General features: G+C 49.4%; 2 protein-coding genes across 9 annotated transcripts in view; one reads left to right on the forward strand and one right to left on the reverse strand.

Annotated features, from left to right (window-relative positions):
- On the forward strand, positions 1–22,409 carry PIK3CD (phosphatidylinositol-4,5-bisphosphate 3-kinase catalytic subunit delta). 5 transcript variants are annotated; one of them, XM_030289244.4, is made up of 25 exons: positions 4–132; positions 2,606–3,156; positions 5,562–5,635; positions 5,998–6,161; positions 6,753–6,981; positions 7,899–8,128; positions 8,903–9,082; positions 9,670–9,819; positions 10,119–10,208; positions 10,827–11,048; positions 13,822–13,918; positions 14,223–14,353; positions 14,936–14,995; positions 15,160–15,327; positions 15,802–15,923; positions 16,075–16,218; positions 16,784–16,883; positions 17,497–17,675; positions 17,877–17,986; positions 18,229–18,307; positions 18,519–18,686; positions 19,004–19,127; positions 19,294–19,439; positions 19,649–19,781; positions 20,300–22,409. In XM_030289244.4, the coding sequence occupies exons 4-25, from the start codon at positions 6,021–6,023 to the stop codon at positions 20,435–20,437; spliced, it is 3,141 nt and encodes a 1,046-aa protein (XP_030145104.4). In that variant the 5' UTR covers positions 4–132; positions 2,606–3,156; positions 5,562–5,635; positions 5,998–6,020; the 3' UTR covers positions 20,438–22,409. The 5 variants fall into 5 exon arrangements, with proteins under 5 accessions (XP_030145103.4, XP_030145104.4, XP_030145101.4 ...); XM_030289241.4 differs by having other exon boundaries at positions 2,606–2,725; XM_072917321.1 differs by having other exon boundaries at positions 2,606–2,725; positions 8,903–9,028.
- A 135-nt stretch (positions 22,410–22,544) lies between these two features.
- The window catches only part of CLSTN1 (calsyntenin 1), a 29,949-nt gene continuing 26,277 nt past the window's right edge, over positions 22,545–26,216 (reverse strand). For all 4 annotated transcript variants that reach the window (XM_030289247.4, XM_030289248.4, XM_030289249.4 and 1 more), the window contains 3 exons: positions 25,994–26,129; positions 25,548–25,732; positions 22,545–24,900 (listed from right to left, as the gene is read on the reverse strand). In XM_030289247.4, the coding sequence (XP_030145107.4) occupies positions 24,706–24,900; positions 25,548–25,732; positions 25,994–26,129 (516 nt within the window). In that variant the 3' untranslated portion in view covers positions 22,545–24,705. The remainder of the gene's footprint in view (positions 24,901–25,547; positions 25,733–25,993; positions 26,130–26,216) is intronic.

Consider the following 26,216-nt stretch of genomic DNA (forward strand, 5'->3'; position numbering starts at 1 on the left):
GGGACCGGGCTCGGGGCGGGGCGGGCGCGGCCCCTCCGCCGCCCCTTTGCAGGCGGGGCCGGGGCGGCGCCGGAGCGGGGCCGGGAGCGCGGGAGCCCCGCAGCCCCCGGGACCCCCCGGCCGCCAGCGCAGGTGAGCACGAGCCGGGAACGGGATGGGAACGGGATTGGAACGGGATGGGAGCGGGGCCCGGGCGGGCCGGGGCTCCGCGGTGCGCGGCCGGCGCTGCGGGGCCGCCTGCGGCAAACGCCGGCTGCGCTCGGGCGGCGAGAGGCGCTGCGCTCGGGAAAAGCGCTTCTGCCGGAGCGGAGCGGGGCTTGGCCGAGCCGCCGAGCTCCGGGATGCGCGGCCGGGGCTGCCCGGGGGCCGCCCTTGGAGCTGTGTCCCCCGTGCTGGTGGCTGGGAGGGATGGATGGATGGATGGATGGATGGATGGATGGATGGATGGATGGATGGATGGATGGATGGATGGATGGATGGATGGATGGATGGATGGATGGATGGATGGATGGATGGCAGGCAGCGGGCTGGCTGTTTTGACCAGGAAACACTCATCACCTGCCGGCCCACCCCGCGGGATGCTGCTGGTGTCTGCCTGGCCTTTAGGTGGTTTTGGCACATGGCGTGTTGTCGCCACAATTGTCACTCCCGGGCTTGGGGAGTGGCAACATCCAGACCTTCTCTGGTGCAGGGCTTGTGGTGGCTGGCTCAGCTGTTCATGTGTGTTTCTGCTGTGGGTTAGCTTTGGATTGTGTTTTTGGCAGGGCTTGAGAGTCTTTTAAGGGCTCCCAGAAGAGCGTCTCGAACACGGCACGCTGTGTGTGCCTGATGAGAACCTGAAAGTTGAATGTCATGATGGAAGTCATTAGAAACTCATGCCTTGTTTTTTGTTTCCATCAACAAGATGGACTCAGGTTTCTGGTATTGTGGAGCCGTTGGGAACAGTTGAAAAAGCCTAATTTCAGCAACTTCAGCTGGAAGCTTTAGTTTATCACAACTTCCTCCAACTCCCAGGCTCTGCCTGTGTTAGCAGTAATAGCAAGGGTGCAAGGATCTCATATCACTTTGCCAGCATTTAAGAGTTACAACACCCCTCATGAGTTACAGGCTGTACTTGTGCATGTGGGAAAGCTGAAACATGGAGGAGTTTGTTGTCTGATGTTGTGCAGCAAACAATCTTCAGGTTTGGGAGCAGAGCTTTGCACAGTGTTGGTTTTCAAGCTTTTGCTTTAACCACTGAATAGATGGTTTCCCACTAGGTAGTTCCTCAGGCAATGCTGTGAACTTGCCTTAAAGCTGATTGGAAGTTTCCACCAAGGTTCCCAAGTCTCCCATCAGATGCTTTTCTCACTCTGTGGTGCCACTGTTTTACTTCCAGAATGAGGAATGGCTTTACATTTCTTTTTCTCTAAAGTTGCTTTGCCTGAACTCATCTTTCCCTCCCTCTGGCTATGGCTTCTGGATGGATTTAAGGTTCTGCTGAGCCTGAATGATTCTATATTGTTCTGATGCTTTTCTGGAGCTGGGAGGCCCAAAAACTGCGGCCTGTTTTTATCACCACACGTACATTCTGCTGTCCTATCTCTTCTCTTGCTGACAACCCCTTTCATCATCAGCCCTGCACACAAACAAGGTTATCCCCAGTTCAGATCACATTAGAGTAGTTCTGCTTCCATTACTTTTCACTGTGAGTCTGTTTTTTGGGAGTGTGTGTGTAGGGTGGGCACTGAACAATTTAAATCTCAAAGGAGTCTTTATTTCATTAAGGGAAGAGCCCAAGCCAAGGGATTCTTTAGCCACAGTGGTTGTTTAAAGCTTGATCCTTGTAGTTTCCACATAACCAGAACACATCCATGGAAGGTGGGAAAATCCATGGTTCTCCAGGGACATCTTGATGCACAGAAGTTGCTGATTTTTGTTAATTAATTGCTTCTTTTTATCAGCACCTCTGGTAGGGAAGGGGATGCTCTGTAGTGTCTCAGAGGCCTGAAGAGTTAGGTATGGGCATTTTCATCCCTTGCCAGGGACAGTTCATGGTACAGCTAAATCCATCTAATGGTTTGTGTAAGTAAAATTCAGATTAATCAGGGGCTTAGCAATATCTAAGAAAAGGCATTGTCAAAGCAACATAACTGTGTGTCTGGTATGTAGAGTTGGATGAACAATGAACTGCTGTTGAAAGAATGAGTGAATCAGTGCAGGCAACTGTGTGGCAGAATGGGAGAGATCAATGTACAAAATTGAAGCTGATAATATGAAAAAAAATTATTTTATTTTTATATTTGGTAGAGGTAGAAGTCATACGGTGGTAAACCGATTTAAGGAAATTCAAATATTCTAAACTAGGGTTTGAGGAGGATAAAAAGCCAGGCTCTTGATTTTAGGGGTTGTTCAGTGCTTGGATTGTTTTCCACACTTTTCTGAGGGTTCCTCAGTGTTTTCCTGCCTAGTTCACGACCTGAGGTTGGCCCTTGGGGGAGTGTTGAAGGAGGAACCAGAGGCAGAGCTGTGCTGCAGCTGGGTCTGTATGAAGGCTCCTGCCCCAGGAACTGAAGGAGAGCAGAGATGCCCCATGGCACAGCTGAGACTCGGTCCTGTTTTACAGGAGGCTGCTGGAAGCTGTGATGGAACATCTGTGGGCACCAGAGCAGAGTCTGACCTGCTGCACCAAGGGGAAGCAGCTCCAGCGTGGTTCTGCTGTGTGATGAAGTGACTGGCCCTGGGTGTGAGTCCCCAGCAAACCCTGCCAGGGGAGAGCCCCTCTCTCCACGCTCCCATGTGCTGGCACAGTCTGACACACTTACCTGCTGCAGGATTCTTCCCAGTCTGTCCTGAAGGGCAATTTGGGGGGTACTTTTACTGTCAGTCAGCTCTCAAATGACTTGTCTGCAGTGTGGGTTTGTTTTACCCTGTGACCCCAACCAAAAAATCAAGACCAAGCTCAAAACACTCTCAGAGCACACTGAAGTGCTGTGAGAGCTCTGCTGAGTGTATTGATTGTGTGCTAAAGCCATGTCAAACACGTGTGTACCTCAAAATTCCGTGGTCTCCTCCCCTAGCCTAAGCCATGGCTGCAATGAAAGTGACTTCCTGCAGTCTCCCACGCAGCACATCACCTGTGAGCTCTGCACTGCTCATTTCCTATAAGCTCGAGAGGTATTTTGGTAGTCCTGGGGGTTTGTAATTTAGCAGTTTGTTTGTGGGTGTTGAAGCTTCCATGTCTGTCTGATGCTGCAGCCTCACCGAGGTTTGGGCAACGCTGCTCCATGTCTGATCTTGCTGCTTGCTTTTTTTTTTTTTTTTTTCCTTTTCCTCTCCAAAGCAGTTGTGTGTTGTAAACACCAGAGCTGTGGTTGATAAACTTCACAAGAGGAAATTTGTGTTAGTAGGTTTTATGTCGGCTGCTGGCTTGTTAAATACTGCCTGGGTGGTTTTAGATGTGTCTCTTGGACCCTGACACTCTGCACAAATTTACCTTTCCTCACATTCCTCAGCTGTGTTCCCTCTAGTGCTGATGTTGTGCCTCTATTCTCTACAGAGCATCCAGTAAAACTGAGGTTTCATTTCTGCCCTAGTGCATGGACTCATCCCATGTGGACATCAGCTCTGCCTTGGCCAGCTCCCCTCTTTGCTAAAGATACACATTTATTACCTTCACACTGACTGCTGCAAGGGGAAACCTTCAGGAGGGGAGAGCAGCCTGTAACTTTCCTGCAGAGTAAAGAACAATGAACTGAGGCAAAGGCCACGGGGGAAGCTGTGGAGTTGCCTTCATCTAAAAAGTGAAATTTTGCCTCATGGTTGTTTTCCTCCACTACTTTTCCTGCCCAGTGATGAAGAGGTCTGGGCTTTAAAAATTGACAATTCTATTGGAGAATTTTTTTTTTTTTTTTGGAAGACTGCTGCAGTGAGAGTGTATCTCAAATTACTCCAGTAGTGTAAACCCTGCCAAAAAGGAGTGATGCTGCACTTGGCTGTTCACAAATGGCAGAACGACCCAAAGAAAAGGGAATTGTAATTACTTGTACACATGAGGTCAAGATAGTGCAAACAAGGTTGGAGAACTCTGCTCAGTTTCCCAAGACAAAGGGGAAGAGGGAAGTCAGGCGGTGCAGGAACACCCATCTATGCAGAGCTGGCCTCATGAAAGAACTGTCACATCAGACCTGAGCTCCAATAAGCAGAACATTCTGAATTTAGCAATGGGAAGGGGAGAGACTTGCTAAATGATGTATTAGAAACCATGAAAGTCCAGAGTTATTCTTCCTTTGGTATATTCATGCCAGGTGCTGTTGAAAAAATCCTGCGTCCACTAAATCAGGGAGTTTGGAAAGACAAGGTGTTGAGCTTGAGCTGGCACTGTAGTGCTCATGGCTTAGACAGGCACTTGGTATTCTCTGGGATGTGGTGGCAGACAGGAATCCTCAGCAGAAGGAAGCAGCCCAGCCATGGCTGTGTCCCTGTCTCTGCTGGTCAGTAGAGTTGTGGCAGTTTGCTGACTCAGGCTGGGGCAGCAGATACACCAGAAACCTGCTGTTTTTATTGTTGGTGGGCAGAGAACAAGGCCAGCTTGTTTTGCTTTATTCAAACTCTTAAGCCTTGCCTCCTCCCCCTTTGCTGGGGTGGTTTGTGGTGATGCAGCCTCTGTGCTGAGGAAGCAGGACAGATAAAACACAGCTCATGTTTCTGGGAATCCTGACCTCACTGCTGACAGGGAAGTGGTGTGCTCCCAGGAGCTGGCAGATAAGATGCTGGGCTCCCTGTGCTGGAGCCCAGGGCTGGCTCCTGAGGAGCTGCCAGCAGGACTTTGTGGTTTGGGAATCAGCAGCGCTTTGCTCAGCTTCTCTCAAAGTCTCTACACCCACGGCTCCAAGCTGTATCTCGAGTTGTGAATGGGGAAATGTTGTGCTGGTTTCCTGCGCTGAGGGGAAGGGACTCAGACTTGCTCAGGGCTGAGTTTGGAGCACCTTCCAGGCTGTGGGATGTTCCTCTGCTGACCTGGCAGGAGAACTGCCAGGAACTGAGAGGGAATTGAGGTGAGCTGGTTTCTCTGCTGGGGTGGTTGCAGAGGATTAGCTGGAACCACTTCCCTGTCTCTTGCTGGGAGCCAGTGCCAGCAGTTCAGAGCCTCCAGCACATGGGGACACCACGCTCTGCCACTCGTCATCTGCTCAGGAAACCAGAGGTTTTACTGCTGTGGCGTTTTGCTTGTGGGCAAATGGATGGAGACTTTGTTACGGGTCTTTGAGAAAGGAAATGTCTGACAGGCTGCTGGTGAATGCCTTTTGTTTCCTCCTGTGTTTGAAAACAGCAGTTTGTACCTGTCAGCATTCAGATTCTTGTTCTCTTTGCATTCCTTGGATGTGCTGAAAATAAATTGTAGCATCCTGCCAAGGGACAGGCTGCAGGTGGAATTAACAAACTTATTCTGATTGCCTCACCCTTCACCTTCATTTCTCTATACTTGTAGAGGGAGGATGTACAGCTGAGTATTTTATGTTTGTATGTATAAAAACACATGCATACTTGGAACCAGCAACAATTCTTTTTTCCTCTTGCAGACTGGAACTGAGCTCTGGAAAAACAAAGTGGAGCTTGGAGCATGTGGCCTGGGGATTGCCTTACACAGCCAGGGGTAGGAATTTACTGTTTCTCTTGGCTGCTTGGTCATAGATGAGCTATTGGGACAATGTCTTTGTTCTCCAGAGAAGATCATTCTCTTATTTCTTTGTTAAATGCAGGTGTAGATGTTAATCATGGCCTACAAGGTATTAAGAGAGGGTTGCACTGAAGTAGAAGCAAATGCTATGGTTACATGTGGCTCAAAGGCACTGAAGTGGAATTTTACTAATTTACTAATTTTTCCTGAGCTTTAAGGATGTGCTAACCTTCCTTTCTTTGGGTCCTTTTGCACATTAATTTTCTACAGAGCCCAGCACAGAACTGAGCAAATGATACGTAGTCAACAGCAACAGATTGTTTTCCCTTTTCTTGCAGGTGGTAGCTAAGCAGTGAGCAGGATGCCCCCAGGCATTTACTGCCCTACGGAATTCTGGTCCAAGGGGGAAAACCAAAACATCCAGGTGGACTTTTTGCTGCCCACAGGCATATACTTAAACCTCTCAGTGCCCTGCAATGCCAGCCTGGGCACCATCAAGCAGGTAACAGCCTTGTAGCAGCTGTAGGGTGGCAGGTCTGTGTTACAGGGGCCCATCTACTACAGCAGGCACTTAGGATGAGAGTAAAAAGGGGGATATGAAGTCATGTGAGAGTGCTATCCACAGGGATAAGCATCTTTGGGAACTGGATGGTGTTGACAAGACTTGAGAAGCTCTTGGCTCCTGTCCTTGGCATCCTGACAGATTTCATGTTACTGGGGGCAAGTTACTTAACCCGGTTTTGTTTCCAGCGTGAGTAATTGCTGAGTTTCACAGGACCGGAGTCAGCAGGTGCTTACTGTGAGATGTTCAGGTGGGGGGTTGTTTAAGTGCTCAGGCTGAGGGATTAACATTGCCCAAAACAAAAGGCAAGCATGAAGAAGGGAAGCCAGTTAAAGGCACCTACAAATAAACGTGCTCAGCAGTCAGCATGGGCTGGGGCCGCCAGGGCTGGCTGAGGAGCAGCCTGGGAGTGCAGGGCCAGGGGCTGGAGGAGCCTGGGCTGTGCTCTGCCTTCGCTGGGTGCTGAGGGACCCGGGTGGGTGACAGCGGCAGGGGGACAGCAGCGGGTGACAGCAGGCGACCCTCCCGCAGGTGCTCTGGAAGCACGCGCAGTATGAGCCGCTGTTCCACATGCTCAGCGACCCCGAGGCCTACGTGTTCACCTGCATCAACCAGACGGCCGAGCAGCAGGAGCTGGAGGACGAGCAGCGCCGCCTCTGCGACATCCAGCCCTTCCTGCCCGTGCTGCGCCTCGTGGCTCGCGAGGGCGACCGGGCCAAGAAGGTCATCAACTCCCAGATCAGCCTGCTCATCGGCAAAGGTCAGCTCAGCCGGGTGGCCGGGGGCTCTGGGGGCACACAGCGTGTCCTGGGCTGCTGGCAGGGCAGGGCTGGGGGCTCTGGGGCGCCGGGACATCGGCAGGATCCATTGCAGGAGCGCTGCTGCGGGGACAGTGCACTGCACATCACCCATCAGGGGCTGCTGGCAGCTCGGCTAACTGTTGGAATCTGAGGTATTGATGATTCCAAGATTGTAGAAAGTCTCTGTCTTTCAGCCCCGCTGCCAAAGCAGAAGCCATAATTGGTCTGTGCTGGTTTCAAGGTTGTTTATTCTGTTTATCTCTAACATGTTCTGCTGCCCTGCCGCAGCTCTGTCCTGCAGGGCAGCGTGTGGGGCTCTGCCCTCAGTGGGATGGTACAAACATTAAATACCACAAACTACCTGTGCTGGATTTACAATAACGTGCCAATATCTGTCACCTACGTTGGACAGTGTGTCCCCAGCCTAAACCAACAGAAAAATGCCAACACCACAGTGAAACATGGAGGGCATGAAGAAGGAGAAAAAGGACAAGACACACCCAATTTCCTCCATCTTGTCCCCTTTGGACCCCTTATCTAGAATCCTAAAATTTTACTTTTGCACCCGTGCCACACTTAATTATTACTTATATCAAACACTCAGAGCTGGTAATTGATCCTGTAGGATTGAAAACTCTTTTCCATGGCCAGAGATCACAGTCAGTGTCTCTGGGGGCTCTGCCCAGGGGGGTTCCTGACCCCTGCCAGGGTCCCAGGGCAGCCAGAGGGAAGCTCTGGATTCCCACAGCTTACTCTGCTTTTGGCCATGTGCTAAACACGTGCTCAGGGAGACTTTCACAGGCATTTGAGGGAAAGGCTCATTTCCCCCATTGGCTGCAGATGCTTATTTTGCCTTCCTCTCTTGCTTTGCACCCAGGTTTGCATGAGTTTGACTCTGTGCAGGACCCGGAGGTGAGCGATTTCCGCACCAAGATGTGCCAGTTCTGCGAGGAGAAAGCAGCGAAGCGGCAGCAGCTCAGCTGGGCAGCGTGGATGGAGTACAACTTCCCCCTGCAGCTGGAGCCCGTGGCCAAGGGCCTCGGCGTTGGCTCTCTGCAAATCCCCACCAAGAATATTTTTGTCAACATCAAGTTCCAGTCTGGCGGGGTAAAGCACTAACTTTTCTGTCATGGTGTTTGATGGTTTGTGCTTTTGCCTTGGAAACCTCTGCGTGTGTGGAGACAGAGTAATGTGTGCCTGGACAGTGTTTCCATGCGTTCAGTGCTCATTCTCCAGATTGCTTTGCCTGTGGAGATGGTTGGGAGGGAGCTGTTCTCCCTCCTGGACGTGCTCTGGGTGTACTGGTTAGCTGGAAGCTGGGGTTGCTGTGTGTACATGGGCTGGAAACTTTTTTGGGTTTGGGTAGGAAAGGAGCACAGAATGCAGTAGCTGCCTTTGCTTTGGGAGCTCGGGAGCCTGCAGAGCTGTGCTCAGCAAAGGCTGCTTGCAGGCACTGCTCTGTGCTGCCCATGGGCCCCTGCTCCTGCCTTGGCTCGTGCTCTGCCTCTTGTGCCTGGGCACGAAGCAAGGTCACCCTGGCAGGAGAACAGCCTTCAGAGCCGTGTGTTTGATCATGGGGACCCTTCCAGCCTCTGCCCTGCTGCTGGAATGACTGTGGGAAGGTTTTTAATGGCTGGAAACCACATGAACTGATGATTCTGCTGAAAATCCAAGTTCCTGATTTCCAGCCTTGTGCTTACACTGCTGAAACTTGCTCCTGCCCAGTTTGGCAAACATCCCTACTTATCACAGGCTGGTGTCTGTGTGGTTGTACCTTCCCAAGCTGCTCCTCACTGCCAGCAGCAGGAATGCTGCTCCCTGCCCGTGCCACTGCAGCCCTGTGCTGGTGTCTGACAGTTTGCTGTGTTGTTGGGATTGCAGGAGAGCTTCACCTTCCAGATCTCCCCCTGGGAGTTCCCCATCACCTTAATGAGCTATGCCATTAAGAAACAGGCCACTGTGTTCCGCCACGAGACCGTGCAGAAGCCAGAGGACTACACCCTGCAGGTGAATGGGAAATGTGAATATCTCTATGGGAACTACCCCCTGTGCCAGTTCCAGGTGAGCCTCGTGTCTTGCTTTATCAGTGACTGTTCCCACATGGCCTTCTCTTGCTGGGGGCGTGGGTTGGGACGTGTTTACAGTGCTGTTTACAGGAGTGCAGCACATCAGAGACAGCACCTGGATGCTCCTCAGGAAAAAGGGTACTTTCAGCAACCTAACCAATCCTTATTTTGGGGGGCCAAGGGTCTAAGCCTGTCCCTGGGTGCCAGGTGCTGTGTAAATACATTTAGAGACTGTGGTTCTGGAAATATCTGCTGGCTTGTGTGGTGGGATGAAGGTTCTTCCATTGAAAACTGGGGAAGTGATCCTGGATCATGTGCTCCTCTGGCAGGGCAGACTGCTGCTGGGAGTGCTGAATCCTCCTCAGTGTTTCCCTTAATGCAGCCATTTGAGTTCATTGATGAAATGCCAGCTATAAAAGGCACTTCATATTCTCAGTTCTGGCAACATGAGGCCAGCGCGCTGCAGGTTTATACAGCAAGAGGAGATAACTGGGAGCTGGAATTGGATTGTTGCTGTGTCCTGCAGGGCTCCTGCCGGGCTGGGCTCTGGCGGGTGGCCTGGCTGACCCTGTCCCCTCTCAGCACATCCGCAGCTGCCTGCAGCGGGGCCGGACCCCGCACCTGACCATGGTGCACTCCTCTGCCATCATTGCCATGAGGGACGAGCAGACCAACGGCATCACCAGCCCCCCAAAGGCCGCCCCCAAGCCCCCCCCGCTCCCCAAGAAGAAGGTAAGAGGGGACAGGGACCCCTGGGCTCTCCCGTGGGTGGGTGTGCTGGTCTTGGCTGGGAGCAGCACCGGGTGCTCCCTGCCCTCCTCAGGACAGGCTCCCGGCTGGGCTGTGGGGTGGGAATTTCCAGCCAGCCTTCCAGCCCCCTCCACAGCTTCCCTGCTTGTCCCAGGCTTCTGGCTCTTTTCTGTAGGGCCCAAAAGCACGGAATGGAAGCACAGAATGGGGGATGAGTTCTGGTGCCTCCTGAGAGACCTTTGTTGTGTCTGTTTCTGATCAGAACCCTTTTCTCCTTCCAGCCAAACTACGGCTCTCTCTGGTCCTTAGAGCAGCCTTTCTACATCGAGCTGGTGCAAGGCAGCAAGGTCAATGCAGATGAGAGGATGAAGGTTGGTACTGACCCGCTCTGGGGTTTGTGTCTGTGCTTTCCCAGCCTCACCCCTCTGGTTTGTGTGGGGAGGACAGCGGCTGGCAGTGTGATCTCTGCTGCTCTGGGGCTTCATCCAGCCCTTTGGGAAAGGAAGGAAACTGGGCAAGAATGTGTCACATTAATCAATATGCAATTCTGCATGAAGTGAGGAGATAACAATGTCCTCACTGAAGCTGAGTAAAGAGGGAGACTTCAGAACTGAGCGTCTCAGTGAATTGGGAAGGAGACAGGAGTGGGGCACCCTGCTCAGGAGTGGGGCACCCTGCTCAGGAGTGGGGCACCCTGCTCAGGAGTGGGGCACCCTGCTCAGGGGTGGAACAACCTGCTCAGGAGCAGGATACCCCTCTCAGGAGTAGGACACTCTGCTCAGGAGTGGAACACCCTGCTCAGGAGCAGGATACCCCTCTCAGGAGTAGGACACTCTGCTCAGGAGCGGGACACTCTGCTCAGGAGCAGGACACCCCTTTCAGGAGTGGGACACCCTGCTCAGGAGAGTGGCTGCCCTGTCCCATTCTCTTCAGCACTCAAGCCCACTCCCCGTGGGCTCACGCTGTCCTGTCCTTCCTGCTCCCCTCAGCTGGTGGTGCAGGCAGGGCTGTTCCACGGCACTGAGATGCTGTGCAAGACCGTGTCGAGCTCGGAGGTGAGCGTGTGCTCGGAGCCGGTGTGGAGGCAGCGCCTGGACTTCGACATCAGCGTCTGCGACCTGCCCCGCATGGCGCGGCTCTGCCTCGCCCTCTACGCCGTCGTCGAGAAGGCCAAGAAGGCTCGTTCCACCAAGAAGAAGTCCAAGAAAGCTGTAAGTGAAGCCAGCCTGGGGCTGTAGAGCACAGGACACGATCCTGAACCAATCCTGAAGTTTTCCTTTCTGAAAACTTCATATTAATAAAGCAGCTTACAGAGCAATGGCCAGCAACTTCTGCAGCAGGAACGGGAAGCTGAGAGGTGGCTGCCCGTAAGAAAGGCTGTTTATATGTAATTTCTTCTCTAGAAAGACTGTTGAGAAACATACCCAGCATCTGGCTGGACCTAAAGAGGAATCACTTATCTTGGTGTCCCTGTTTCGCTCTTCTGCAACTTCCTTGTTTTGTAGTTGAGGTTAAACCATCGCCTCTGTTGCATTTTCTTTCTAACAAGGTCTTACCTGCAAATCCCCACTGGAGCAAATTACCAGCTAGGGATAGGGAATGAACTGAGGAATGTAAACTTTGGTTATGGCAAAGCCATAGGCAAGGTAAAAGTAAAGTGCAGATTCTTCAAGGTTACTGTTCAGGTGTTGCAAACTGACCATAGAAAGTGTTCAATCACCTTGGAAGCTCTTGATCTGAGCATCTGAATCAGAGGTAGTGATATTTCTCACTTTCTGAAACTTCTAGCCCATTAATGATTTAGTAAGTAAAAGCAGATCCAACTGCAGCCTTTAATTGAATTGCTGATTGCCCAGAGTTGTAATGTAAGCCTCAAGCTCTTTTCTTTATGAGCAGCAAAGGCATTTCTGCCTCTGCAAATTATTGTTTCTGTGGCCACAAAGCCCGTTCCCGTGCCTTAAGGAGAGGGTTACTAATGCCATCTGTGCTGGAGTGCAGAGGAATGAGGCACTGACGAGTGTGACACAGAAGATTTCAGTGCTGCTCACTCCTCCTCACTGCTGGGAGGTTCACTGAGCTTTGTTGTGCTGACATCAGTGGGCTTCTCAGGGTTACTGAGAAGTAATGCAGTCATGTCTGGGAGCAGCAGCCAGCTCATGAATCCTGCTTGTGGGGACCAATTTCTGGGTTGAAGACTTGAGACTGGAAACATTTTGGGGCCAGGATCAGGACTGACAGTTTTATTGTTGGGTTTCTTTTTTATTTAAGAATAGCAGAACCCCAGCTCTTGCTGGAGGCTTCTGCTGGACAGGAGATCTGATTCATCCACAGGCTAGATGTTTGTGGTCACACTGGAATAATTTTCAGTTTTGAAGCAGCCAGAAGGAAATCTTGCTGTTCTGATTGACAAAACAGAACCAATCTCTTTAGCTGAGTTGTTAAGAGGATCTTATTCATATATGTTCTGGTGCTGGGGAAAGGTGGGTGCATTCTGATGAGCTTTTAGTGTAAAATCACAACATTCACTACAGCTGAGCACTGCAAAAAGGAATTTTTCCCCATGGTGAGCTACAGCTCTGAGTGAAGTGCCCAGAAATAATTTCAAATGATTGGTAAGGGCAGGTTACAAAATGCACCCTGATTTTTTTGTTTGTTTGTTTTGATTGTCATTTTTCCCTTACTCAGAGGTTAATTCCATACATGTTGCTTATATGCAGAGTGCCCAGAGCAGATAGCTGGCACTAAATAATTTACTACCACAAAAGCAGGCATGTTTGCAGGCTGGCTGGATGAGTCATAGGGTTAATGTCACCCAGAGGGTTGGCTTTCAGTGTTTCTCTAAATCATGCAGGAGATGGCTGCTTTAGAGTGCTGGATCCTTGTTTTGCTGGGCTTTGTCCACCAGAGATCTTGCCTTGTGTTTTGGCAGGCTCTGAGCTGTGGTTAGATGTCATTCACTCTGTTAGAAAAGGTTATTGCTGGCGGTGGTGTTTTATTTGGCTTTTCCCTGTTGTCTGGAAGCTGATGTCTCAAATGTGATTTCACTGAAGATATTTGGAGTAATCAAATCAGCGCCAAGGTTTGTGAGAGGCCGCTTGGAAGTGACTTGTTTTGTCACCTCAGAGGGAAGTGGGGGCTCTGTTACCTCCCCCTCGTGCTTGGGTGTTCTGTGGGGTGAGGCTGCTGCATTGTCTGGAGTGCCCCAGATGTGTCTCTGTGCCTCCTTCCATCGTGGCCCTGTTTGTGGGTGCCTCATGCAGAATTTCTGCCATGGAACCCCTTTTCCAGTCACTTTCTGTGCTTGGGCCGTGGTGTGATGTGAGTGCTGCTGCATGAGGTAAAGTGTTCCATCTGGGGAACCTGGCTGCAGGAAAGCTGAGCTCACTCGTGGGATGCGTGTCTGCTCTGGGGCTGGGAGCTGGCTCAGGGCAGGGGATGGGCTCTTTGTCTTGGCCATGTCCCAGCCACTTCACTTTACTCCCTCCTCCCAGACGAGGCTGGGTGGGATTTGTGGGTTTATTTCGGGGGTGTGGGATTGGCAGCATAAAGTTTGATTTCTATAGATAGTGTTTATTATTGTACGAAGAAGCCAAGACTTTTTTTCCTATTATGAGCTATTTCTAACATCCTTTGTCTCGTTTTCCAAAATCGTGCCTACTCTGTGTTCCCTGTTTCAAAATTAAAGTTCTTCCCCCTGCCCTCAAATTGTGAAATATATAAAATATGTAATAGTTCTCTCAAATATTGAGTGTAGAGTACCAAGTTGGAAAATTAGAGATTCTTCAGCTGTGCCAGATATCAGGTGGTGAAGTTTCAGACACATTTGTGGGGAGCGTTTGGTGCCATTCAGTCCCACACAAAAGACCCAAGGTTTTGGCGGTGCCTGATGCCATCTTGTACTCTTAAATCTGGAGAATTCAGCAGGTGAGCAGGCAGGCTGTCCCTCTGCAGGGGGATCTCAGTGTCAGTGCTGTCTCCCCACAGGACTGTCCCATCGCCTGGGTCAACGTGATGCTCTTCGACTACAAGGACCAGCTGAAAACAGGGGAGTGCTGCCTGCACATGTGGTCCTCCTTCCCAGGTAAGGCAGAGAGGAGCTGCTGTCCTTTGGCACCCTCAGGATCCCCCAGGAGGTGCAGTGGCCACTGTGATGGCAGCTGAGCCCTGCCAAGGCAAGGTTTTGTTGAGCTTGGCCTTGCACCTGAGCTGTGGCTGCTCACCTGAGGATGTCCCGTTGTGCCCCTCGCTGGGGAAGGCTCAGGAGGGTGAAGTGCTCGTGCCCAGGCAGTGCCCAAGGCAGTGCCCAGGGACAGTCTGTGCTCTGCTTTCTGCACCAAAGCTCCACAAGGTTTGTGCTCATGGGTTTTATGTACTTTGTTTTTCAGATGAGAAAGGGGAACTTCTGAACCCCATGGGCACAGTGCAGTGCAACCCCAACACGGAGAGTGCAGCAGCCTTGGTCATCTGCTTCCCCAGCGTGGCAGCACATCCTGTGTACTACCCATCCTTCGAGCAGGTGGGCACAGGGACACTTTCACAGGGCTGTCCCTTCCAGTGGGGAACCTCTGGAGCAGCCTTCGACAGGGACTGGGTGCAAGCAGACTTGATGAATAGATAATGTTAACTGAAAAATTCACTTTCTCCTCTTACCTAACGGACCTTTGAGTGAATACTCTTCCAAGCTATGAATTACTGAGGTAAAGCTGCTCTCATAGATGAGCATTTGTATAAAAATGGGTTTAACTGAGCTGCCTTCAGACTGCATTAGGCTCTGTAGGAAGGAAGAGGAGTAAAGGGGAAATGAGTGAAAGTAGGCAGCAGGGTGATAACGTGCTGTGGTTAAGTGGAGATTTTCCATCTGTCACTGCAACTGGCCGGGCAAGCGGAGAAGAGATGTGCCTGTTAGAGGGGAGGAAGGAGATGTGCTCTGTGCTCCCCAAGAGGCAGGGTCTGGCTCAGAGGCTGCGCCAGGGAGGAAGGGGAGATGGCAGAGATGGCAAGTACCAACCTCCAGCCCAGCAGAAATGCCTGAGGTGGTGGTGACTGCAGTTCCAGAGGAACTGAGGAGCCTTTCTCACCCTCTTTGTTTGTGTCCCAGCTGCTGGAGTTGGGAAGGAATGGAGAGCAGCCCCGAGCGGCACCAGAGGATTCTGAGGAGGTGAGGCTTCTGGCATCAGTTTTCAGCTGCCTGCCAGCCTGGTTTTGTGGACAGCTGTTTCCACCTTGCCCCCTCCCAGCACTTTTCACCCCGCTGGGTCGTGCCCCAGTGCTGCAGGGCCTGTGTGAGCTGAGCAAGTCCAGAGTGTGCTCTTTGCTGTGCAGAAGCTGCAGCTGAGGGAGATCCTGGAGCGGAGGAGCCACACGGAGCTGTACGAGCACGAGAAGGACCTGGTGTGGAAGATGCGGTACGACATCCGCGACCAGTACCCGCAGGCCCTGGCCAAGCTGCTCGTCATCACCAAGTGGAACAAGCACGAGGATGTTGCCCAGGTGAGGATGTTGGGGCTGGCAGCCAGGGCTCCTTTTTGGGTCCATCTTGCAGTGTCTACGTTCCTGTGCTGTGTTTGGGAGCCTGGCTGAGCTGGGATGTTTCAGTTTTCCCAGGGAAGTTCCCAGACGAGGTCCGGCTCTTCTGGGCTCTGTTTGGTTCTGGGGGCTGTCCCAGATTCGTTACTGGCCAGCAAGGTCTTGTTTATCCCTTCAAGAAACTGGAGGTGAAAAGAAAAATCTGTATAATTCTTGGGAAAAAAAACATATCTGGATTGAATATTCTTAAATGATAATAAGAGATCAGCACAAGCCACCTCAAAGGATCAATTTTTGACCTGGTATCTGCAAGCTTGCTGTGAGGCATCTATAAATAGTGACCCCCCGCATAAGGAGCTGCTCTTTCATCAGTAGAATTTCAGATTGTCATAAAAACCTTGTTTCTTTTTTTAGCTCTTTTCTTTTTGGTCATTACAGATGATTTCCCTGCTTCAGACCTGGCCAGAGCTGCCTGTCCTGAATGCCTTGGAGCTGCTGGATTTCAGCTTTCCTGACCGTTACGTTGGTTCCTTTGCTGTCAACTCCCTGAAGAAGCTGACGTAAGTGCTGTCCCCAGGGGAGAGGCAGAGCCCTTTCTATTTCTGCTCAGGGCTGCTGAGGGGCTGAGAACAGGAGTGACAGCCTTGTCTTTGCAGCTTTTACAAGAACAGTGAAGACAAGGTTGTGTTTCATGTTCCTTTATGTCCACAGGGATGATGATGTGTTCCAATACCTGCTGCAGCTTGTCCAGGTGCTCAAGTATGAATCCTACCTAGACTGTGAATTAACCAAGTTCCTGCTGGAAAGGGCATTATCCAACCGCAAGATCGGCCACTTCCTCTTCTGGCATCTGAGGTGAAGAGAAATGTTTTAGGCTTTTTCTCAGTAATCAAGTGAAACCAGCATTTACTGGGCCCTTCATTGCTTTGTGATGTGGGAACTGCTACTTTTTACCGGCAGTGATTCAGTAAGAATTATTCCAGGAGGACACAACATTGGATTTTTATTAATTTCTTTTTGTGTTTTGTCATTGTAGTGGTGATGTTTGGGTTAGGTTCTGTTCTCAGAATTTATATATATTTGTGAGTATATACACACATGCATCTGAGCTGGAATTTGCTTGGTGCTTCCATGGCCACCTGCTTCCATGTTCTTGCTCCCCAGGTGATGTTCTCGAAGGAGGGGTTAGGGATTGAATCACCCAGAGGGATGTTTCATCACCTCAAGCAGTGGTTTTCCTCCATCACCTTCTGGGGTGGGGGCATTTTTTCCTTCCCCATGGCACAGGAGCCACCCAGCAGCCAGGGGCTGTGCTGGTTCCCCCCGTGGCTGGTGCCATGTGAAGGGGACAGTGAAGGGAACAGAGAGTGGCTCTGCAGGGAGGCAGCTCTGCCCTAACTCCCTCCTGCTCCCTGCCCAGGTCGGAGATGCACGTGCCCGCCGTGGCCCTGAGGTTTGGGCTGATCCTGGAAGCGTACTGCCGGGGCAGCACCCACCACATGAAGGTGCTGATGAAGCAGGTACAGATTGCTTGGGGCCTTCCCTCTGGCTTGGGGCTAGTTCTCAGCTCTTGGCTTTCCCAAATCCATGTTACCAGTACTACAAGAAAAGCCTGGTGAGGGCTGCTGGTTTTGGTGTGTTCTGGAGGTCCCCAGCACGTGTGGCTCTGCTCGTGCCTTGCTCACCCACAGTCTGTTCTAGAATGGTCTGAAATGTGCAGACACTGCTGGTTTTAGATCAGCTGGGTGAGCTGCTGTTCACTGGGAGCTGATCACAACCACAACTCCCCAAAAGCATTTAAGTTTAATGCTGGGCTCTGGGTCTCATCCTCTGCACTTGGCCAGCCAGAGCACCTCACTTCTTCCTTTGTGTGTGGTAATGTGCTTTATTCCTGCTGCAGTCATTACCTTGCAATGCATTTGTGCCCACCAGAGTATCCACAGTTAATTTTGGATCTTCCTCGAGCAGATGCTACTAAATTTGTTTTGCTGCAGTGTGTGAAATTGGTACAAATTGAAGAGGAATTAAGACATGGAACCAAGGTTTATATTTCACAGGAGATTTAAATGTTTTTTAAACTTTCTCCAGGAATTTCCTAATTGTTAACCCTGTTTTATCCCTCCCTTTTCTCAGGGAGAAGCACTGAACAAGATGAAAGCTCTCAATGACTTTGTGAAAGTGAGTTCTCAGAAGGCCACCAAGCCTCAAACCAAGGAGATGATGCATATGTGCATGAAGCAGGAAACCTACAGGGAAGCCCTTTCCCACCTCCAGAACCCCCTGAACCCCAACATTATCCTCGCTGAAGTTTGGTAAGGGAGAGATGTGCACCCCGGAATTTGTGTGAATTTTGTGCTTTGTTTCACACTGGAGCCAGCTTTGGGTTGTCCCAAGGTTCTTTCCTCATGGAAGTCCCACGTCCATCAGTGGGTGGAGTTGCTGTAGGACTGGCAGCTTGGCTGGCTGATATTTTAATAGATGGAAACTGAGAGTAGTATTTTTATTTCCTCTAGTGTGGATCAGTGCACCTTTATGGACTCCAAAATGAAACCTTTGTGGATTGTGTTTAATAATGAAGAGACAGGTGGAGGAGGAGTGGGTATAATTTTTAAAAATGGAGATGGTAAGTCTTTATTATGTTCGTGAAAAGATATCTTTTAGTCTTAAGTATTTACTGGGGTGAGTGTGCCTAAATCTGGACCATTAAGAAATGGTAAATTAGGAACTTTAATATTTTTGGGTGAGTTTTTTGGTAGTAATCTGAAACTATATATTAACTCCCCTCTATATTTCACCTGCCTCCCCCTTTAATTAAGATTTGAGTGCAGTGGTAATTGGATGCTTTTCCTCTGTAATGCTGCCCAGATCTGCGCCAGGACATGCTGACCCTGCAGATGATCCAGCTGATGGACATCCTGTGGAAGCAGGAGGGCCTGGACCTGAGGTGAGCAGCGTGCACAGAGCTGCACTGACACTCGGGGGTGGCCAGGCTGCTTTCTCTGCAAGCTCCTTTAGCCCCCAGCAGGTCTGTCTGCTCTTCTGTGGGGCTGGGGAGCAGAACGGGAGGAGACAGGGCAGGCAAGGGAAAGGTTTAGAGTCACCACCACGCGTCTGTGGGCAGGATTTCAGTGGAAGGGTTTCTTTCATCTCTGCAGGATGACCCCTTATGGCTGCCTCTCCACAGGAGACAAGACGGGGCTGATTGAGGTGGTCATGCACTCGGACACCATCGCCAACATCCAGCTCAACAAGAGCAACATGGTGGCCACGGCTGCCTTCAACAAGGACGCTCTGCTGAACTGGCTCAAGTCCAAGAACCCGGGGTGAGGGGCTCACCTTTCCCTCCCTGCTCCTTTCCTTCAGCTGCCCCGCATGGGCTGTGGCTGCTCCCCTGCCTGGCACACCCGCAGGCCTCGTGTGGATCTCCTTCCCACTGAGATTGTGGACACCACCTCCTTCAGAGCCCTTCAGTCACAGACAGTTCTTGCAGCTCATTTTTGTAAAGCAGGGGTGGGAGTCCTGCCTCCAGTAGTCCAAACGAGCTTCCCTCCCTTCTCCTGCAGCTGCAAACAGCTCTCCCCATGGGGCAGTACTGGAGTCCAAAGTAAAATTACCTTTCACTCTTTCTTGCCCTCTCTAGAGATGCCTTGGACCAAGCCATCGAGGAGTTCACCCTGTCCTGTGCTGGGTACTGCGTGGCCACCTACGTGCTGGGCATTGGGGACCGGCACAGTGACAACATCATGGTCCGGGAGACGGGGCAGGTAACCCGAGAGCTCCTGGGCACGGGGTGCTGGCCCTGGGCAAGGCCACCCTTCTCTCTCCCAAAACCCCACAGCCAGGATCTGCTCACTGCAGTAACTGAAGAGAATACACACTAATCAGATAAAAGAGGTAATATTCTGATTTTTTTTTTTTTTTTTTTTGCAGCTGTTCCATATTGATTTTGGTCACTTTTTGGGGAACTTCAAGACTAAATTTGGTATTAATAGAGAACGAGTCCCTTTCATCTTAACCTATGACTTTGTGCATGTCATCCAGCAAGGAAAAACTAACAACAACGAGAAGTTTGAAAGGTAAGTGCTGGGAGTTAAACTTGATTTCAGCTTTTGAAGCTCTGAATTTTTAGTATTTATTTCCACCAATATGCAGCTTATAGCTGCCTGTGCAGATGAAAGTAAATAAATTATTAACTGGTGAGAGTAGGGTTCAGACTGCTTAAATGCTTTACATAATGGTGGAGTTTGCAGTCCTCACTCCTTTGCTGGTCTTTGCTCCTGCTCAGGTTCAGGGGTTACTGTGAAAGGGCCTACATGATCCTGCGGCGCCACGGGCTCCTCTTCCTGCACCTCTTTGCACTGATGAAGGCTGCTGGGCTGCCTGAGCTCAGCTGCTCCAAAGACATCCAGTACCTAAAGGTAAGAGGCAGAGCCAAAGCTGAGCACCTGATTTTGTGGCTGGGTGAGCAGGAGGAGTTCAGTGTGCAAGGCCAGATTCTTAGAACAGGTGAGCTCCAGAACAGTGAGTGGATGTCCAGTGCCCCTGTGCAGGACATCAGAAATGCCAGGTCCTGGTGCTCAGAAATCTCTCCAGGTTCTTCACCACGAAGGCAGCAGGTGCCCACGGGCAGGGAAGGAGGCAAAGCCCTTGGCTCTCATTTCCCAGTTCGCCTCCTGAGTCATAACCACCCATCCCTGGCAGCTGCAGAACACTTTGTGCAATAGCAAAACAGAATCTGCTCTTTCCCTGCACAAACAGAAGCAGAGGGTGGAAGTGTTTATCACAGGAAAAGCTCCTGCAACTGCAGAAACAATGAAAAATAATTGATGGCTACTCCATTCCTCCTTTCAATGGAGTAATTTCTTATAAATAAATGTCTTACTGGCTGAGCAGTGACTTGTTCACTTGAGCACTGATTTGTGCCTCCTGCCTACAGGACTCCCTGGCCCTTGGGAAAACTGATGAGGAGGCACTGAAGCACTTCAGAGTGAAGTTCAATGAAGCCCTGCGGGAGAGCTGGAAAACCAAAGTGAACTGGCTGGCACACAACGTATCCAAAGACAACAGGCAGTAGAGGCAGGAGCTGCCCTGCCCAGGAGCATGGAACAGCCCCAGCACTGACAGACAGGTGCCTAAAGACTGAACAGTGGTGCAGTGTGGAAGATCCCCCACCTCTGATTCCCAGAGATCAGACGTTGCTGCGTGACTGAAAAACTGTTGGCCTGTCCTCAGCCCATCACTGTGGCTGCTGTACATCTTTGGGGGACAAGGGAGAGACGTGAGGCAATAAAACTACTGCATACAGTAAAGGTAGGTAGAGGTACTGTACCCTTGAGAACTCCTTGAACTTCAAATAATACATGTTTCAATGGAAGAGTTGAGGCAGTTGTAACATCCCTTCTGTGCGCTAATGTCTGTATTTCTATTTTCTTGAAAATTTAGCTGAGCAGAGATTCCCCCAATGCCTGTAGCCTACCTTCTAGAACACCACTCTTACAGCTTAGAGGCATTAACTTCAGCATGTGGTCACTCCTGCCCTGTGTCAGTGTCCACAAAGGTGGGTCAGCTCAAAGCAACCAAAGCTGACTTGGACAAGTGGTTTTACTCTGCCTTGAGACAGGATAAAAACATCCTCGCTGTCGTATTGCTTTCTGTCTGCTCCAGAGGCCAAAGTGTTCTGAACTGAGCTGGAACTCAGCCACTGCTGTCTAGAACTGATGGCACAAAAGCAGTTGAGGTGGACACTGGATCAGGTACTTTGCTTTCCAAAGTTAGGCTTTAGTTGAGCCTCAAGTAACTCCTGCATTTCTGCATTTATTTTGATTTCAAACCTGAAAACGCTAAGATTGCATTTTCACGTTAAGGTACTAACTGCTTTTCATAAAAGATGTTAAGCTGTGAGGTCTGTTCCGGTTTGGATCTATTCATACAAACCCTGTTGCCTCTCAAGCACCTGTTGGTAGAAGCAGCAGTTCTGGCACAGAAGACACCTCATTTCAATTTAATCTAACCCTGGGAGAGCCCCTTTTCCTCCACCTTCAGATGATACTGTGACTGAAGCACTCAGGCTCTAACAGCTGCTTTGGCACTAGAGGGAAATACTGCAGGATTTAGAGCTCTGTGCAGGCTGATCAGTGAGTCCTGTGCCTCTGCTCCATTTTAGAGAGTAAATATTGCTATTTCCTTGCTTGTTAAACTAATTTACAGAGCAAAAAGTATGCAAAAAGGAAAAAAAAAACAACAAAAACCTCTTGGGCCCTGTGCAAGGTGAGATGCACTGAAACCACAGCCCCGATCAGGTTCTTGTGGAAGGGAAGACACTACAGTTCCAGAGCTGCAGAAGCAATTCTCTTGCAGTGCCAGAGCCTGGTGGTCAGGGCGCTGCAGCACTGGCCCCCTGCTCTCCTCAGTCCCTCCCAGCTCTCCCAACAAAGGCCCGGCCCTCGCAGACTTCAGAGCAGAGGCTCCTGTCCTGCCCCTCACTTTGACAAGTGCAATAAAAGGTGTATCAGTATCAGCTGCAAGAACTGAGCACAGATTTACAGAGCTTGCTTAGTCTGGAAAACTTGACTTACCTAGGAGCAGTAAAAATTCAGTGAGTCAGTGTGTGGACCTTCTTCCTTGTACACCCTGGGAGAGTATCTTGGATAAATCTGACAGCTCTGTTGGGTCAGCAAAGAGCCTTTGACTCCAAATTCACAAAGCAGCAGCTCACCTGATGGTTCAGCAAGCTGAACTGTACTAAAGATTGAAACTTAAATAATTTTCAAAAATGTTCCATTTCATTACAAGTAGCTTGTCATTTTTATAAATATGCTCAGAATGATAGACCTATTTCTATTTATTTAGAGATGTTTCTGTCATTATTTTTTTTTAACTCTGTACAAACTGATTGTGCTTATTCTGTTGCCTTTGAAAAAGAAGTATTTTTTTAAGCCAAACCGTGGTTCTGCAAGAAGAGAATGTTTACATGTTTAGCTTTTCAGTTGCATTAGGTACATGTTTTGTAAATAAGAAATAAAATATATTGACAAATTGTACACAAATGCTGCCAAGTCCTTCTGTGCTTGAGAGCAATGACCACTAAACTCTCCTACTCCCCCAGCAGAGGCAAATTAACACAGTTTATATAAGTGGATTCTATTTTGTTTCACTCAGGAAAATAAAAAATGCAAACAACCTTTAGAACCAGAAATTTATTGTAGCTTATAGACTTTCCAAACTGACCTGTTACCAATATACACATCTGAAAAGTTATACCCACAGTGGCTACAAACTGCATCAGGACATTACAACCCCTCAGTATTACCATTAAGTCATGATCAGTTTTGGTCTAAAATACAGCAGCTACAGCAACAGTATATGGAAGGATAAGTCTTCTACACATTAACACAGGACAACTGTCAGACATAAGTTAAAAGTTTCCCAGTTTACTTAAAACTAGCAGTTAATTACCACATAAGTAGTCAAAACCATTTTCCCATTTTAGAAATCTAAAATTTTACATTAAAAAAAAACAAAACCAAAAAACAACCCCCAAAAACAGTAAGCTCTGGTGTGGGTTCTTTCCCTGCTGCCAGGTCCATCTCTGTGTAAAGGCACTCCTCAGTGGGTTCCCCCAGAGCAAAGCCCCATCAATCCCATAGGAGAGCAGGGCTGCCCTGGAAATCCAGCTGTACAAACACGTGCTCAGCCCTGATCCTTTATCCCTCTGGTGCTCAGCAGCCTCTGTGCCCCTCTCTGGCCCTTCCCAGTGCTCCTGGCCCTGGCCTGGCCTGGCTGTGGCACGCTGGGCTCTGCACCCACACCAGGAGCAAACGCTGGCGCTTGGCTTACCGTGCTCAGGAGGGAATGCAGTCCCAGGCTCCTGCTACAGGCAGAACAAGTTATGCTTTAATCCACTCCACAGAGATCGAGCAGAAATTCATTATTCACGACTCTGCATCAGACCAAATAAAGTTAAACAACCCTGCCTGACAGGAAAAACAGCCCCCCCCCATGTTTGTACCTTCCAGCTACTGCCCTCTGCAATCCCAAATTGGAACTGGGATCAGAAACAACCCAAATCACATGAATTAATATGATTCCCAAGGTTTTCTGGTCGGATAGTTTATGCTACGGTTTTTCACCAGCAGGAAAACACAATTACTAAGTGTAAACAAAGGCTTAAAACACCGACAATCTGAATTACTGTACAAGGGGCTGCAGGGGAGGAGCAGGAGTGTTCAGTGGTATCAGCTACACCCCAAACCCTCCCACTTCCAAATTAGAAAAAATGAACAACAAAAAACCCCAAAATCCCTATCCATGTAGACTGGTAGCCTGGGTGCTCAGGCAGCCAGGTCTCAGCCTCCCCTACACCCAGTGTGCACAGCCCACACTGCACTCCAGGCACACTCTGCCCACCGTACATGTAGTGTTATTTCCCCAATAACTTAAAAGCCTTTATGGCAAGCCTTAATTGGAGATAAAAATAAAACTAAAAACAAACTGTAGTGCACAGGGGAGCTGAACCTCTGCAGAGGCTCCTAAAGCCTTTACAACTTCTCACAAGCTTGTCTGTTCCCTCTGCAAAAAAAAAGGAGATGAAAGAAAAGGAAGGAGTTCAAGGAGAGCGGGGCATGAGCACACATCGCAGTCAAGGCCAAGACAGAGTTACTGAACATCTACACTAAGAACTGTGCCCGTGCTCCTGCTGCAGTAGGATGAGACTTGGAATAGTTCATGCTGCATGATTTTTCACTTTAGCATGTTTTAAACCCCAATCCCTGTTTTCACTACCACAAATGACGTAATTACATAATTCCAATATATTTACAAAATATTAAAAAGTCTTGTTAATCTTCTACATATTAACCTCATTCTGCCACTTTACACATGCACTAATTCGGGGAAAAAAAATTAAAAGAAATCAACAGGCTGAAATGAGCAGCTTTACCCTTTGTCAACAAGCAATCTTTGCATCTTTTAGAAAGAGAAAAAGGAACAAAGCCAAGTTTGTTTCACTGAGCAAAAAAAGACAGTTCAGAAATTCATGTGCAATGGCTACAGAGCTGTAGAGTCACTTAGCTGAGATGACATGAAGAAAAAAGTGCAAGGTGGTTCCTCACAGAGTGTAAAAAAAATCCAGTCACTGAGGCATGGCTGAAGGAAGAGGTGCTAACTACAACCCTAAACATCAGGAACTAGCTGACAGAACACAAACACGGCTTGTGTGGGGGGTCAATCTACTGGCCAGAATGAATTTTTTGTTTTAAACACCATGAATCCTTGGTACCAATGGAGTGTGTTACAGTGGAGTCTTCTAGAGTGGGAACAGAAAGACAAAGGGAGCAGCTAGAATCAATAACTGAGGGTAGAGTCATCCCATTCCAGCTGCTGCTGTCTGTTAACATTCTGTTGGTCCTCCTCCTGCTCTCCCTCTTCCTCCTCACTGCTTTCAGACTCTGCACTAGTGATGTCATCTTCTTCTCCATCTTCACTTTCTTCTTCCTCCTCCTCCTCCTCCTCTTCACTGCTGTGTTGATCCTCGTAAGTCTGTTCAGACAAAAATTAGCTGTCATTACCATACTGGCTAAAATTCTTTTTGTTCTTTATTCAAGGTATTATACTGAGGAAGAGCTATTGCAGATTCCTTGCTGGATTTAGAAGTTCAGCAGAAATTAGACAGAAACCAGAAAGACAAAGGAAGTAGCATGCTGTAAAAAAAGTTCTGTGACACTGCTGTCAATCCTGGCACTCTACACAAAGTGGCTCTGAAGGGTTATCCAGTACTGCAAATTCTACTGGAAAAGAATCTTACATTAGGACATAGAGCCAATTTTCTAAAAATTCAGATGTCAGCCACAGGAGAAGGAAACATCATAAACACAGATGTTTTGACAATAAATTCCTGCTAGTTTAGACAAAAGCAAGCTGTGTTTCAGGCACTGTGCACATGATGAACACTAGTGCTGGACACTGGCCTGTAAAATGCCATTCTCCATCATAAAACTCTAACCCCTGCAAGATCCCAACCAACTACAGCAGCTAGTAGCTGCTGTACAGCAGCTAGAGCCAACTGCCCTTGGCATTTGGCACATTTGTTCTAAATTCCCAGGTAACGCCTCTGCCCCGTGCCCAGGGCTGGCTCTGCTCTCTGGTGCCCGTGGCCAACCCCAGCTGAGGAGGCCAGCAGGGGTTACCTCCATGGGGTTCACAGTGATGGTCAGAGCAGAGTCGTCCCAGTCCATCTCGTTCTCCTTGCCCGAGTCCTGGTCCCGCATGGTTCTCTGGTGCGCGGCGCGGATCCGGAACACGCCCAGGATGATCATGAACACCAGGAAGCTGACACACACCACGATCACCACGGTGGCTGTGCTGGGGACCACTGCAGCCAGAAAACACAACACACACACAGCTTACACCGTGCTAACAACTACTCCTCTTCCCATCACCTGCCAGAGGAAATGGCTTTACACCCGTATTTCAGTACATTATTATATTTCATATATATTACACAAAGGCAGTTTGTCTACAGCCATTTAAAAAGTCAGTAGGAAAGCAAGAACTAGGCTTCATTTCCTTAAATATAATCACATCAATCTGAAAGACAAAAAAACAGCTCAACTCAATGGCTGAGAATCCTGACCTGAAAAGGGATGAGGGTTTGCCAAGTTGTGACCAGAGAGATCAACAAAGGAATGATGCACTGGGTGAATGAACTGTGGCTGTGCAGCAATGTGATTGGCATGTTCCACTGGGCTGGCTGTGTGGATAACATTCACCTAGACACAAACAGAAAGTGTTAAACTTCAGAAACCCAATAGTTTAATTCTGAAGAGATAAAAATAACGAGAAAAAAAATCAAAATT

This window comes from Taeniopygia guttata, chromosome 21 (genome assembly GCF_048771995.1).
Source record: "Taeniopygia guttata chromosome 21, bTaeGut7.mat, whole genome shotgun sequence".
NCBI classification, from domain to species: Eukaryota; Metazoa; Chordata; class Aves; order Passeriformes; family Estrildidae; genus Taeniopygia; species Taeniopygia guttata.